General features: G+C 35.1%; 1 protein-coding gene across 1 annotated transcript in view; it reads right to left on the minus strand.

Moving 5' to 3' along the window:
• The window catches only part of LOC112643630 (zinc finger protein 345-like), a 52,790-nt gene that overhangs the window by 8,991 nt on the left and 26,323 nt on the right, over positions 1-17,476 (minus strand). Inside the window, 2 exon segments of the mRNA XM_025421812.3 lie at positions 11,488-11,514; positions 17,295-17,310. Of these exon segments, the coding sequence (XP_025277597.1) occupies positions 11,488-11,514; positions 17,295-17,310 (43 nt within the window).

The following is a 17,476-nucleotide window of genomic DNA, read 5'->3' on the forward strand; positions in this document are numbered from 1 at the left end:
TGTGAAAATGTCAATGTTACCCAGGGCAATTTACACGTTTAATGCAATCCCTATCAAAATACCATGGACTTTCTTCAGAGAGTTAGAACAAATTATTTTAAGATTTGTGTGGAATCAGAAAATACCCTGAATAGCCAGGGGAATTTTAAAAAAGAAAACCATATCTGGGGGCATCACATGCCAGATTTCAGGTTGTACTACAAAGCTGTGGTCATCAAGACAGTGTGGTACTGGCACAAAAACAGACACATACATCAATGGAACAGAATAGAGAACCCAGAAGTGGACCCTGAACTTTATGGTCAACTAATATTCGATAAAGGAGGAAAGACTATCCACTGGAAGAAAGACAATCTCTTCAATAAATGGTGCTGGGAAAATTGGACAGCCACATGCAGAAGAATGAAACTAGACCACTCTCTTTCACCGTACACAAAGATAAACTCAAAATGGATGAAAGATCTAAATGTGAGACAAGATTCCATCAAAATCCTAGAGGAGAACACAAGCAACACCCTTTTTGAACTTGGCCACAGTAACTTCTTGCAAGATACATCCACGAAGGCAAAAGAAACAAAAGCAAAAATGAACTATTGCGACTTCTTCAAGATAAGAAGCTTTTGCACAGCAAAGGATACAGTCAACAAAACTAAAAGACAACCTACAGAATGGGAGAAGATATTTGCAAATGACATATCAGATAAAGGGCTAGTTTCCAAGATCTATAAAGAACTCATTAAACTCAACACCAAAGAAACAAACAATCCAATCATGAAAAGGGCAAAAGACATGAACAAAATCTCACAGAGGAAGACATAGACATGGCCAACACGCACATGAGAAAATGCTCTGCATCACTTGCCATCAGGGAAATACAAAAAAAAATCCACATGAGATACCACCTCACATCAGTGAGAATGGGGAAAATTAACAAGGCAGGAAACCACAAATGTTGGAGAGGTTGCAGAGAAAAGGGAACCCTCTTACACTGTTGGTGTGAATGTGAACTGGTGCAGCCACTCTGGAAAACTGTGTGGAGGTTCCTCAAAGAGTTAAAAATAGACCTGCCCTACGACCCAGCAATTGCACTGTTGGGGATTTACCCCAAAGATTCAGATGCAATCAAACGCTGGGACACCTGCACCCTGATGTTTATAGCAGCAATGTCCACAATAGCCAAACAGTGGAAGGAGCCTCGGTGTCCATCAAAAGATGAATGGATAAAGAAGATGTGGTTTATGTATACAATGGAATATTACTCAGCCATTAGAAACGACAAATACCCACCATTTGCTTCAACGTGGATGGAACTGGAGGGTATTATGCTGAGTGAAGTAAGTCAATAGGAGAAGGACAAACTGTATGTTCTCATTCATTTGGGGAATATGAATAACAGTGAAAGGGAATATAAGGGAAGGGAGAAGAAAAAGACTCCTAACTCAGGGAAACAAACTAGGGGTGGTGGAAGGGAAGGAGGGCGGGGGGTGGGGGTGAATGGGTGATGGGCACTGAGGGGGGGCACTTGACGGGATGAGCACTGGGTGTTATTCTGTATGTTGGTAAACTGAACACCAATAAAAAATTAATTTGTTTTAAAAAAAGGGAAAGAAAACTGTAATGAATCTTGAACATGACTTCAGGTAGGTTTTTCAGTCAGTAGTTGCGCTGTTATTCTAATTTTGAAACTACTCTGTGGAATTTGGGACAGAAGACTTGAATAAATGTACCACACTGTGGGAAATAGAGTTTCTACCGTTCAAGAAAAAGTTACAAAACTGAAATGCAGAAAAGTGAGAATCTTGTCTTTCAGATTTCAATTAGAGTTATTAGTATGACTCAGTTATAAAAAATATGTTCCCTGTCTCTTTGCACTTAATGGATAGAAAAGCAATGATAATCCAGTAGTAATGAGCCCAGTGACCACTGATATTAATCAATGAAAACCATTCCTTATTAAAAGAAACTAAGGCTTCTTAATGAGCTGGTTAATTCCAAGTTGGGGAAAGAATAATATGAAACTGGAACATATTTTTGTGCCAGAAAACAAGAAGGTCATTAAAGACTCATGCATCCCTGAAAAAGGATGCAGAAGCCACCTGAAATGGGCTTTCAATGGCTAACCATGAATGATAGTTTAATAATAAAAAAAAAGATCGATTACCATGGGTTATAAAATATTGATTTTTAAAAGAATCAACGAATCTGTAGTGTTTCTCAACAAAAATGGAGAGGAAAAGCTTTTTTTTTCTTTAACAAAGCAAGGCCAATTAATAAATGCAGAGAGAAAGTGATATAATTAGAACTTCACTTTTTTTATAAGCTCAATTTAATAATTGTTTTGAATAAGAAAAAATGAATAACAAACACTTTGGGTGAAAAATTTCTAGAGTACAATTACACGGTCTCCAAGTATTACTACCCGGATTATTTAGTAATGATAAGTGGGAAAATGTACCTTTCTAATGAAAAGATCTGGTAGTCATCTCCAACCACCTGATCAAAATTACCATTAGTATAATGAAAAAAACTTGACTTTGCATTTTGATATCATGAATTAAGAAGTGTACAACCCTAGGGACACCTGGATGGCATACTTGGTTAAGCAATTGACTCCTGGTTTGGACTCAGGTTATGTTCTCAGGGTCATGAGATGAGCCCCGCATGGGGCTCCATGCTCAGAGTAGAGTCTCCTTGAAGCTCTCTCTTCCTCTCCTGCCTTTCCCATTTGTGTGCGCTCTCTCGCTCTCTCTCAGAAATAAATAAATAAATCTTTTTAAAAATGAAGTACACCTCCTAATTAAGTATCAGATCAGACGAAATTGCTTAATGTGACTCTACTCATGGGGCTGCAATTAGATAAATCCTGAATGTAAAATATTACAGGACAAATTGACTTTCACTATTGAAAATATTCTTATTTTGAAGAACAACAAAAAAATATGCAAGATATTGTTCTTGATTCCAAGATGAAAACAGCATAGAATAATTTATTTTTAAAAGGTACACATTTCTGAACATGATGCAATAAAATTGGACATATGTATCATATACCTTGCTGGAAAAGATTTCAAAATAGTCTTCTTTTAAAAAATCAATCATAAAAAAATGTGAAAAATTTATTTACAAAAGAATGTATAGAAGAAAGGAAGTTTATTTTTTTAAAGATTTTATTTATTTATTCATGAGAGACACAGAGAGGCAGAGACACAGGCAGAGGGAGAAGCTAAGGGAGAAGCAGGCTCCATGCAGGGAGCCCAATTCAGGACTAGATCCCAGGACCCCAGGATCACTCCCTGGGCCGAAGGCAGGCACTCAACTGCTGAGGCACCCAGGCATCCCAGGAAGTTTCAATTAGAAATTGAAATTGGAAGAATATGGAAGACAACTTCATTATGCAAATATATTTATATTATAATATTGATATATCTAAAAGCTTATTAAGAAAGGAAGGCAGGGACCCCTGGGTGGCTCAGTGGTTTAGCGCCTGCCTTTGGCCCAGGGCGTGATCCTGGAGTCGTGGGATTGAGTCCCACATCAGGCCTGCATAGAGCCTGCTTCTCCCTCTGCCTATCTCTGGCTCTCTCTTTCTCTGTGTCTCTCATGAATAAATAAATAAAATATTTAAAAATAAAGAAAGGAAGGCATATGACAAAGTGTTTTAGAGAAAATCCATGATGCATTTATATACATCTAATGTGTATTTGTATATATAAATACATGTAATATGTGTGTTATAGTTAGCTATTTATGGGATGTAAAAACTCACTTTAAAAATTGAATTTAAAAAGTTAACTTCTATCTGTTCACAAGCATTTAAGATGAAAGTATGTTTACTATACTCCCCTTTGATTTGACTTGGAGAGGCAAAATAGCTTTTGAGCTAAGAGATGTACAATTTGCTTTTAAACCTTATCTCCAACACTTACTAGTTGTTGGCCTTGGACAAGTTAATTCAAGTCTTTGTGTCTCAGTTTCCTCTTCTGTAAATAGGAAAAATAATTTTTTTGAAAAATAAAAAGCCTAATCACATCACAGCTCTGCTTAAAATCTTCTACTTATTTTCATCTCACTCAGGAAAAGTTTAATCACAATTTACAAGGTCATCATAAACTGACTCTTTCTATGTGCTCATACCTCTCTGATCACAGATCAAACTCCTCTCCTCTTTGTTTACTCATTCCCCCATACTGGCCACCTTGGTACTCCTCATACACAATGAGCCTGCCTGCTTCAGGACTTTTGTACTTACCCTGAATCATCCATGTTTATGACCTTTTCCCTCTCTCCCACTCTATTTTATGCTGATTGCATGCATCATGCAATTGTTTGATCCTCCTCCCTCAGCTCAATTTTGTCTTGTCTACAACCTCTGCTATCCCATTGCAAGCACATAACCTTTATACCCAAAACTCTCTACCAAGGTGACTGCAATCACTCCCAGGGCTCCAACTATTATAGCTCTGTGAAGCTTTTCCACCTTTCAATCTTTAGTTATTTTTCCTGGTTGTGGCATTTGAACAGCAATCAATTCTACAATTGCAATTAATTCTACATTTTGAAAGATATTTATGGATTTTTTAAAGCTTTAGATTTAAATTCCAGTTAGTTAACGTGCAACATGCAGTATAATATTAATTTCAGGTGTATAATATGGTGATTCAACACTTCCATATAATACCTGGTATTCATCACAGCAAGTGCACTCCTTAATCCCCATCACCTATTTTCCTCAATCCCTATGCTATAAATTTTTTCATAGCTGATATATTTTATAATGTCTATGTCTCCTAGAAAAATATTCTCCACAACACAGAATATAAGGAAATGTTGGCTGAAAGAATGAATACATGAATAAAATTGATTTAAAAATGGAATGTAAAAAAATAAAAATTAAAAAAAATAAAAAAAAATGGAATGTATTTAATACCAAAATGTTTAAAGGAGTGACATATGTATAGACCAAAAGGCAAGAAAGAGTGAACTAACGGGAATTAGATCTCACATAAAAGTAGATGTTTCTAAAAAAAACAAAGCAAAACAAAAGGTAGATGTTTCTCATTAAAATTACTAGGAATAGACAGAAAATAAGAGAAAAGAAGCATAGATAGTATTAAGTTGAAGGTGAAAGTGTGGGCATTTGGAAGTTCATGATGATGAGGATTACTTTTCTTAATAGTTGTGGGTGTTTGAGGGGAAATTCCTCCAAGCATCTCAAAGATGTGGTCTCCTCACTGAGCATCTGGTTTATACTCTACATTCCTCTTCCCTTACATAATCCTCAATCACTTACCTAGGTACAGGCCCCTTGTCAGCTCACCGTTGAAAACACTCCAAGGCTCCTTCCCTTGCTCCAATAAAGAGATCACATCTGGCTTGGGAATGCAAATTCCTACTCATAAGAGAACAAAGGAGACTTTTTATGTTGTAGCTGTTTCAGGACTCAAATCCTATCCTGTGATCAGCAAATAAAAGATGATGTCACTATTGGAAGGGCCACACAAAAAAAGAAAAGGTAGAGCTTTGGCCTTAGGCCCAATGACGTCATACATTCCCAACTCTACAAAGCTCATTTCTTTAGGAATAGGGAAAAGAAACACATAGTATATATGAAAGAAGTTGAGAAATTCTTCTCAGGGGAAGCAAATATTCAGGAGGGTTGTAGACTTTTTGGAGAAAGGTATACTTACCGACTGAGACCAGGTTGCTATAATTCTCCAACATTACGTATTTGTACAAATTCCTTTGAGTTGAATCCAGGCATTCCCACTCTTCCTCAGAAAAGTCTATAGACACATCCCTGAATATCACAAATCCCTGAAACAAAAACCCTGTGTTATACTTGTATAATGAAAATAAATGACTTCAAGGTAGAAGAGATGAGAAACATAAAAAGAGAAGTAAAGGAGAGTTTTAGAGGAAAGGAGTGAAATGGAACACAAACAGGTTGGGCTCAATACCTGTGATAAGGGTGAAGATTGGAGTTAGTGTTAATCAATGAGCAGGCCTCACACAACCCAATTTCTGCAGATAAAAACTCCTGTACAGAATGAGAGAATTCCAAGATCCATTCTGGTTTTAAAATATACTAAATCCAATTAAGAAGAATATCTATTTAAAAACCTAACTGATATATAGTATATTCTCAGTAAAGGGAAGTACCCTCTTGCTTCCCCTTCCCCCCTGAAAAATCAAGTTATAAATAATTGGTAAGCTCTGGGAAAGAATAAGAGGATAAAATTTTAGAATAACAAGAATATAGGAACACCTGGGTGGCTCAGAGGTTGAGCATCTATCTGCCTTTGGCTCAGGGCATGATCCCAGAGTCCTGGGATCAAGTGCCAAAATTGAGTCCCACATCAGGCTCCCTGCATGGAGCCTGCTTCTCCCTCTGCCTATGCCTCTGCCTCTGTCTGTGTGTGTCTCTATGAATAAATAAATAAAATATTTTTAAAAAAGAATATAAAGATCCTACCATTTTCAACAATCAGAAAGTAGGTCACATGAAAGGTACCAGAAAATAGAAACAGGATGCCCTGCTCAATAGTGCCTTGAAATGAAAAAACAAAATTAAAAATGTAACAAATTTTGCAATACTGAGAATGAACTCTCTACTAGAGTCACTCTTAAGATTTTATTTATTTATTTATTTGAGAGAGAGAGAGAGGGAGAGAACACAAGCAAGGGGGAGGGGCAAAGGGAGAATGGGAAGCAGACTCCCTGCTGAGCAGGGAGCCCAAGGTGGGGCTCAATCCCAGGACCCTAGGATCATGACCTGAGTCAAAGGCAAACTCTTAAGCAACTGAACCAACCAGACACCCCAAGGTGTACCCTTTCAGCAAATTTCAAGTACATAACATAGTATAATTAACCATAATCACCATGATGTACATTAGATACCCAGAGTTTATTCATATATAACCAAAGGCCTCTACCCTCTGACAAACATATCTCTATCTCCTCCAACCCAGTCCTTAGTAACCTCCATATTATTCTGCTTCTGTGAATTGGACTTTTTTTTTTTAGATCTCACACATAAGTGAGATCATTACAGTATTTGCTTTTCTCTATGTCTTCTAGATATATCAATGTTTTTGCAAATGGCAGGATTTCCTTCCTTCTCATGGGTGAATAATATTGTACTATATATGTCCCTGTCTATCTATCTATAAAGATAGCTCACGTCTATTTTATCCATTCATCCATCAGTGGACACTTAGATTGTTTCCATATCTTGGCTATTGGCAATAATGCTGCAATAAAAATGAACATGGTAGTGCAGATATCTCTTCAGGATACTGATTTTGATTTCTTAGGATATATACCCAGAGGTAGGACTGCTGAGTCACATAGTAATTCAATTTTTAATTTCTTGAGAAATCTCCATAATGTATCCCACAGTGGCTGTGCCACTTTATATTTCAACCAACAGTCTACAAATGTTTCTTTTTCTCCACTTCCTCACCAATGATTAGCTACTGTCTTTTTGGTAAAAGCCATCTTAACAGGTACGAGGTGATATCTCCTTGCAGTCTTCAGCTTTCTCTAGTGATTAGTGATGTTAAGCACTTTTTATACCAGCTGGCCATTAATATATCTTTTTTGGAAAAATGTCTATTCAGGTCCTTTCCCCATTTATAAATCAGGGTATTTGTGTGTGTGTATGTTTTTTTGTTTTGTTTTTGTTTTTGTTTTTTTTCTATTGAGTTATATAAATCCTTATAATTTTAGATATTTACGGTTTTGGATATATGGTTTACAAATATTTTCTCTCATTCCATGCATTGTTTTTTCATTTTGTTTACTGTTTCCATTGCTAGGCAGAAACTTTTTTGTTTGATGTAGTCCTACCTGTTTATTTTTGCTTTTGTTGCCTATGCTCTTCATGTCATATCCAAAATCATTGCCCAGACGAATGTCAAAAAGCTGTCTCCCTATGTTTTCTTCTAATAGTTTTATGGTTTCAGGTCTTACATTTTTTTCACTTCTTCATTCTTTTTTTCTCTCCTTCACTTTTTCCTGACTGGATAATGTCAAATGACTTGTCTATGACTTCATAGATTCATTCTTCTGCTGGGTTAAGTCTGCTGTTGATGCATCCTATTGCATTTTTTCATTTCGTTCACTGTATTTTTCAGCTCCATATTTTGTTTTTCTTTTTCATGATTTCTATCTCCTTGTTAAACTTTGTTAGTATATTGGTTTTCTGACGTCATTGAATTATCTTACTGTATTTTCTTCTCACCGAGCCTCCTAAAACAATGATTATTGAATTTTTTATTGGGTAAATTGCATATCTTTATTTCTTTAGGGTCAATCACTGTGAAATTATCATGTTCCCCTGGTGGTGCCATGTTTCCTTGATTTTTTGGTGTTCCTTCAAGTTTTACATTGTGTGCTCACATTTGGAGAAGCAGATTCTTCCTCTAGTCTTTGCTGACTTGCTTCAAGAGAGAAATACTTTCTTTCAGCCTTTTCTGTGGAACTGTATTCTAAGAAGGTAGTAAAGGATGTGTTATATCAATGCCAGGGTGTAAAAGAGCAAAAAGTTACACAAGAAATCAAGAAAGAGGAACAGAAAGCTTTAGCATAGTGGCAAGAGAAGATTCCCATATAAATATAAAATGCAAAGTGTAGGACAACAGGTGCTAAGTAAGCATAAAGAAAAATCTGTCCACATAGGATCAGTAGGCAGATGGAAGACTATGAGACACTCCCCAGCTAACAATGTTCTACCCTGTGAAAACTGCATTTTGCATTAGTGAAAATTAACATTGCTTCTAAGCTTTTGCTATAATTATACAAGCAATGTTTCCATGAATAATATCCTTGTGTGTTTGTCTGACATCACCAGGATAAAATCCTAGAATTGGAAGTGCTGGCCAACACTACATGGATTTTAAAGTTGGAAAGAAATGTCCAACTGACCTCTATTGAGGCAATACCTACCAATTCATTCTACCCACCAGGATGGTGTGAGAACGTTCTTCCCCACACTATGGCTGGCATAATTAATACCAAATTTCTTTATCTTTGCCAATGTAAGAAGTAAAACTGGAAGTTCTCATTTATATTTCAAATATTTATTTTTATAATATTATAAGGTTGAGTACTTCTGTCTAGTTCTTACTGCAGTTCCTATACTATGAATTTTTTTTTATATTCTGGCTAGATCTTAATGAGGTTTTTGTGCTTTTCTCTTATTGAGATTAGTAGTAAGTTATAATTTGCTACAAATGTACCATAGTTTTGTCACTTGTAGGATAGGCAAAAAGTCATACTTGTCAATCTGACAAGGGACTCCTGGGTTCTCATTATTAAAAAATATGACATTCTGTTCAATCTGACATGGAACATTCACCAAGATAGACCACATTCTGGAGCATAAAATATACCCTAACACTTAAAAGAATAGAAATCATATAATACCTACTCTCAAATAATAATAGTATTAAGCTAGAAATCAACAGAAAGATAATTAGAAAATTCCAAAATATAAGAAGATTGAACAACAGATTTCTAACAGATAAGTCAAAGAAAAACTTTCAAGAGAAATTTAAAAACATTTTAACTAAGTGAAAATGAAAACACAGACTATAAAAATTTATGGGATGAAGCAAAAGCAGTGCTCAGAGGGAAATTTATAGCAATTATGTATATATTAGAAAAGGAGAAAGACCTGAAACCAAAAATCTAAGTTCCACCTTAAGAAACTAGAAAAAGAAAAAATCCAAAGGAAGCAGAAAAAATAAATAATAAGAGAGCAAAAATCAATGAAGTTTAAAACAGGAAATCAATACAGAAAACTAAAAGATATTTTTAAAACATCAATAAAACAAATAAGCCTTTAGTTAGGCTAAGAAAAATACAGAAGACATGAATTACTAATATAAGAAATGAAAGAGGAGACAGCATTACATTGTATAGATATTAAAAGTTAATTAAAAATACTATAAACATGCCCATACATTTGATAACTTAAATGAAATGGAATTATTCTTTGAAAGATACAATATGCCAAAACTCATACAAGATGAAGAAGACTGGACAGCCCTGGTGGCGCGGCGCTTTAGCGCCACCTACATCCCGGAGTGTGATCCTGGAGACCGGGATCGAGTCCCGTGTCCGGCTCCGTGCGTGGAGCCTGCTTCTCTCTTTGTCTGTGTCTCTGCCCTTCTCTGTGTGTGTGTGTTTCTTTGAATAAATGAATAAAATCTTAAAAAAAAAAAGATGAAGAAGAAGACTATCTGAATAGATGTAGACATATAAATGAAATTGAGTCAATAATTCATAACCTTCCAAAACAGAAAGCACCAGGCCTAGATGGATTCACTGGTTAATTCTATCACACAATTGAGGAAGAAATTGTTCCAATTCTCTACAATGTCTTTCAGAAAATAAAAGCAGAAATATTACTTCCTAAATCATTCTGAGGTCAATATTACCCTAGCCCCAAAACCAGATAAAACATTACAAAAAAAGAAAGCTGCAGACCAGTATCTTTCATGAACAGGGATATAAAAATCCTCACAAAACAATAGCAACTGAATCCAAGAATATATAAAAATAATTATTCACACCATGACAAAATGGGATTTATCCCAAATACAAAAGGTGGGCTCAACCTTTGATAATAAATTAATGTGATCCACCACATGAACAGACTAAAAACTAAAAATCACATGATCAATATATGCAGTAAAAGCATTCAACAAAATCTAACACTCATTTGTGATAAAACCTCACAGACAGGGGAAGATAGCAGCACAGTAGGAGGATCCTAGGCTCAATTTGTCCCATGAACACAATTAGATAACTATCAGATCATTATAACTACCCCAGAAATCTGACAGGACAAACTACACAACAAAAGGGAGAAAAGAGGCCACCTTGAAGAAGGTAGAAAATGTGGGGACATGCTTCATGGGAGAAATAGATCACTGGTTCTGCAGAGGGGAGGAAGCCATGGCCATAGATAAGGGTGAGAGAGGAACACACAAGGGAACACACAAGGAGAAAGTTTCCCCAAAACCGTTAGCTTAGAAAATAAGAGGGCTGAACTTCAAGAGTTCTTGCAATCAATGGGGCATAAAGCCTGGAGTTTTAAAAGTCAGCAGCCTTGGCTGAGATAGAGCCTGGAGGGCACTGTGCTGCTCCTAGAGAGAAGGCAGACAAACAATCCAGGGACGGACAGCATGGAAACAGCGATTTGAGGAACACTTGGGGCACAGTTAGGAGATTATTTACTCTTCTCAGAGTGTATCAATGAGAGTGTTCACAGAGACACCTCTCTGTAAACAAATGGCCAGTACCATTTACCTCTCATCCCCTCAGTATAAACATAGAGCCACCTGCAGGAAGCAGCGCAGCTCCACCAGTGGCTGCCTAACTTGAAAATACCAAGACTTACCCCCCTCTGCTCTGAAGGGACTGCCCTTCTCAGTCATTCCTGCCTCAGTTCCAGTGTGGCAGGACCTTCCCTCAGAAGACCAGCATAAACCCCTGACCACACCATGTCTCCCAAATAGAGAATTCTGCAGGACATCAGTTCTGGTGGAGGTGAGTCAGGTTGGGTTTCACAAGCACACCAGAACACACCTAATTAAAACTCATTCGGGCCAAGAGCCAAATGGCTCACAGCACAGCATGCAAGGAGAGCCTCTGCAGATGTCTGGGCTGAAGGACAGAGCAATCAAAACACAATAACAAAGCATACGAAGCACACATCAGAGACCTCCCTGAAACACCAGGCCCTAAGCACTACATGACCTTTTTCAGAAAGTCATTACTTTCAGGATCAGGAAACGTAACTGGCTTTCTTTTTTCTTTTAGATTTTATTTATTTATTCATGAGAGACACACAGAGAGGCTTTCTAACACACACAAGAAGGCAGAGACCTAGACAAAAAGCAAAGATGGAGGAATTTATCCCAAATAAAAGAACAAGATGAAGCCAGGGCAATAGATGTATATGAAACAGATATAAATAATATACCTGATGTAGAATTTAAAGCAACAATCATAAGGATATTACTAGGCATGAGAAAAGAAGACATCGATGAGACCCTTACCACAGAGATAAAGGGTTAAAAAGGAATGAAAAAGAAAGACTGAGAGAAAGAAAAAGAGAGAAGAAAGAAGGAAGGAAGGAAGGAACGAACGAACGAACGAACTTCCCAAAACTGAATCAGAAATAAATAGAAAATCTGAATAGACTGATTACCAGAAAATAAATTGAATTAGTATTCAAAAGTCTCCCAAAAAACAGAAGTCCAGGGCCAGACAGTTTCACAGATGAACTCTATCAAACACTTTAAAAAGAATTAATACCTATTTTTCTCAAACTATTCCAAATAATGGAAGAGGAAGGAAAGCTTCCAAATTCATTCTATGAGATCAGCATTACCCTGATACCAAAACCAGATAAAGATACCACTAAAAAGAGAACTACAGACCAATATCCCTGATGAACATACACAAAAATCTGGTGGGTGTGTAAACGGATTCAACTACTTTGGAAAACAATATGGAGGTTCCTCAAAAAATTAAATATAGATTTACTATATGATCCAGCAATTCCACTTCTAGGTATATAGCCAAAGGAAAAGAAAACAGAATTTTGACTGCATATATACAATCCCATGTTTATCAGATCATTATTTGCAATAGCCAAGATACGGAACCAACCTGAATACCCCTCAATGGATAACCAGATAGAAAAGATGTGGTTCATATACACAAAGGAATATTATTCAGTCATGAGAAAGGAGGATATCTTTCTATTCTAAGCGAGGTAAGTCAAAGACAAGTACTGTATATTATCACTTATATATGGAATCTAAAAAAACTAAATGTGTAAAAAACAGAGTAAAATGGGTACAAGGGGATGGTGGACGTGGATATGAACAATGATACTAAAGGGCACAAACTTGCAGTCAGTAGTAAATAAGCCATAGAACCCAATGCATGATATAATGAATATAGATAATAATATTGTACTATAATTATATAATGTGAAAAATACTGCTACATTAGCCATATTATAATATATAAATGTATGAAAATAATACACTGTACACCTTAACCCTAGGCAATGTTACAGGTCAAATTTATTCAGTACAAAAAGATCAATAGAACAAAATAGTCCAGAAACAATTGTATATAATCACTGATCTTTGAGAAAGTAGCAAAGGCAATATAATGGACCAAGACAGACTTTTCAATAAATGGTGCTGGAAAAACTGCACATCCACATGCAAAAATGAATCTAAACAGAGCATCTTGCAGAAAAATTACTAAAACATGGGCAATAGATTTATATGTAAAATACAAAACTATAAAACTCCTATAAGTTAATATAGTAGAAAATCTAGAAGACTCTGGGTTTGGTGATGACTTTCCAGCAACACCAAAAGCGTGATTTATGAAAGAAATAATTGATAAACTGGACTTCATTAAAATTAAAAACTCTTATTATCTGAAAGACAATCTCAAGAGAATTAGAACAAAGCCACAGAATGGGAGAAGACATTTGTAAAAGACACTTCTGATAAAAGACTATTATCCAGACTATTTTTTAAAATACTTTAAACTCAATAGGAAAATAAACAACCACATTTTAAAAATAGGACAAAGGATGCCTGCGTGGCTCAGTGGTTGAGCATCTGCCTTCAACTCAAGCATGATCCCAGTGTTCTGGGATCAAGTCCTGCATAGGGCTTCCCATGCTTCTCCCTCTGCCTATGTCTCTGCCACTCTCTGTGCCTCTCATGAATAAATAAATAAATAAAATATTTTAAAAAATTTTAATGGGACAAACCTGAATAAAAATCTCATTAGAGAAGATATGCAGATAGAAAATAAGCCCATAAAATAATGCTCTACATCATAAGTCAACAGGGAAATGCAAATTAAAATAACAACAAGATACCAGTACACACTTATTAGAATTGCCAAAATCTTAAACACTGACAACACCAAATGCTGATGAGGATGGAAAGTAACAGAAACTTTCATTCATTACTAGTGGAAATGCAAAATGGTTCAGATACTTTGGTGGTTTCTTATAAAACTAAACATATTTTTAACATATGATGAAGTTGGGCTTCTAGGTATTTACCTAAAAGAGGTGAAAATTTATGACTACACAAAAACCTGCAAATGGATGTCCCTCAATAGATGAATGGATAAATAAAGTGATATGCCTGCAAATGGATGTCCATCAATAGATGAATGGATAGTGTGGTGTATATATACTTTGTATATATACTTATATATATAAGTGTGATACACACACACACAATGGAATATTACTCAGCCACCAAAAAGAATGAAATCTTGCATTTGCAATGACATGGATGGAAGTAGAGGATATTATGCTAAATGAAATAAATCAGAGAAAGACAAATACCATGTGATTTCATTCACATGTGGAATTTAAAAGACAACACCGATGAACATAGGGGAAGGGAAGGGAAGGAAAAATAAAATAAAATGAAAACAGAGAGAGACAAACCATAAGAGACTCTTAGGTATAGGAAACAAACAGGGCTGCTGGAAGGGAGATGGGTGGAGGGATGGAGTAATTGGGTGATGGGGATTAAGGAAGGCACTTGATGTAATGAGCACTGGGTGTTATTTGCAACTGATGAATCACTGAATTCTACCTCTGAAACTAATTCTTTTTAAAAGAAAGCATATGAAAACATAAATCTAACTGGTAAAGACAAAGACAAAATATTGCAATACTGTAATTGTGCCACATATATTTTAACACCAATAAAAAGTTTAAGATGTAAGTATTAAGAATAACCATAACCAGAAAAATCTGCTAATGAAAATACAATATAAAAAAATTGAAAAACAATTACATAATGTATGTGGAGGGAAATAAAGTATATAGCTTATGTATGCAACTGAAATTAAATTAATAGCTTAAAATAGCTGTCATAACTATAAATTATTTGATTCAAGCCTCATGGTAACTACAAATGAAAAACTTATATTAGATAAACAAAACATAAAGGAAAAGAATCACAACATATCAGTGCAAAAAGTCATCAAACTATAATGAAGAAAACAAAAAAGGAAGAGAGGAACAAGAGAACTACAAAACTGATAAAATACTAACAAAATTAAAATAAGTTCCTACTTATTAATAGTTAATTTAAATGTAAATGGACTAAACTCCCCAGTCAAAAGACATAGAGTGGCTGAAAAAACAGACTGAAAAAAAAAAAAACCCAAAACCATAAACAAGACCCAAACAAATGCTGTCTGTAAAATACTTACTTCAGAATTAAGGACACATTGGCTGAAAATGTGAGGCAGAGAAGATATTTTATGCACATGGAACAAAAGAAAGCAGGAGTGGCTTTACTTTTATCAAAAAAAAAAACTCTAAGTCACAAATCTTCATAAAAGTCAAAGTGTCATATTATGATAAAAGGACAATTTAACAAGAATACATAACAATTATAAATATACATGCACCTAATAACAAAGCACCTAAATGTATAAAGCCAACATTGACAGATCTAAAAGGAAAACAGCAATACAATAATCATAGGAAACTTCAAAATCCCACTGTCACTAATGGATAGATCATCTAAACAGAAAACCAATAAGAAATGTAGAACTAAACAACAAAATAGACTAAATGAATCTAACACTCATATATAGAGTATTCCACTCAAGTAATCAGCAGATTACTACTCATTCTTCTTAAGCATATATGCAATATTATTCAGTACATCACATGCAGTCATAAAACAAGTCTTAATAAATTTAAGAAGATTGGAAATTATTCCAAGTATCTTTCCATATCACAAAAGAATAAAACCATTTATCAATAATGGAAATAAAATGGGAAAATTTATAAATACATAGAAATTACAGATCCAGTGCATCTCTATCAAAATACCAATGGCATTTCTTTTTACAGAAATAGGAAAAAAATTAAAATTCATTTAGAACCACAAAAAAACACTGAACAGTGAAAGCATTTTTAAGCAAGAACAACAAAGCAGGAGATATTAAGTGCCCTGATTTTATAACATGTTACAAAGTTACAGTAATCAAAACAGTATGGTACCAGCACAAGAACATGTGCATAAACCAATGGGATAGAATAGCCCAGACATAAACCTCACATATATGGCCAAGTAATCTCTGAGAAGGGCACCAATACAACATGGGGAAAGGATAGGCCCTTCAATAAGTGGTGTTGGAAAAATTGATTATCGACACACACACAAAAATGAAATTGGACCTTTGTTTCACACCATAAACAAAAAAATTAACTGAAAAAGGATTAAGTATTTAAACATAAACCAGATGGACTTAACAGACATACACAAAACATTCCCTTCAGAAGAAACAGACTTCACATTCTTCTCAAGCACAAACGAAACATTCTCGGGATCATATTGTAGGCTACAACACAAGCCTTAATAAATTTCAGGAGACTGAAATCATATCAAGCATCTTTTCTGACCACAATGATACGAAACTAGAAATCAATTACAAGAAGAAAACTGGAAAATTCACAAATACAATCAAATGGGATTTACTCCATGGATGCAAGAATAGCTTAAACACCCACAAATTAATGAGAAACCCACATTAGCAAAATAAAGGATAAAAATCATATAATCATCCCAACAGGTACAGAAAAAACATTTGACAAAATTCAACATCCATTTATGATATAAATTCTTAATGAAGGAGGTATAGTGAAGAAATACCTCAACATATTAAAGGCCACACATGTAGACATAAAATATAATTTCCCCCTATCAAGGTATTTGACTTTTAGTATAGCTTTTAAATTTTTAAATTTAATTCCAGCTTTATTAATATAATTGACTATAATTCTGCTTAAGGTGTACATGTTGATATGATATGCATGTTGCAAAATGATTAGCATCATAGTGTTAGATAATACCTCCATCAATGTAATATAATTACCATTTCTTTTTTGCAGTTATTGAGACATTTACTATCACTCGGCATCTTTCAAGTATTTAATACAGTATTTAGTCACCATGCTGTAGGTTAGATCCCTAAAGCTTATTCATCTTATAAGTAAAAGTTTGTACCCTTTGGCCAGCATCTCCCCATATCCCCCACCATCCTGTGGTAACAACCACTATACTGTTTCTATGAGTTCACCTATTTCAGATCCCACATACAAGTGATATCCTATAATATTTTTCTTTCTCTGGCTTATTTCACTTAGCATAATCCCCTCAGAGTTGATATAAGCTGTCACAAGTAGCAAGATTTCCTTTTTGAACACATTCATATATATAACTTCTCCTTTATCCATTCATCCATTGACCAATTTAGGTTGTTTCCATATCTTGGCTATTATAAATAATGCTGCAAGAATATGGAAGTGTACATATGTGGAATTTAAGAAACAAAACAGATGAACATAGGATAAAGGAAGAGAGAGAGAGGAAAATAATGCTGTTAA

This window comes from Canis lupus, chromosome 1, assembly GCF_003254725.2.
Source record: "Canis lupus dingo isolate Sandy chromosome 1, ASM325472v2, whole genome shotgun sequence".
NCBI lineage: Eukaryota > Metazoa > Chordata > Mammalia > Carnivora > Canidae > Canis > Canis lupus.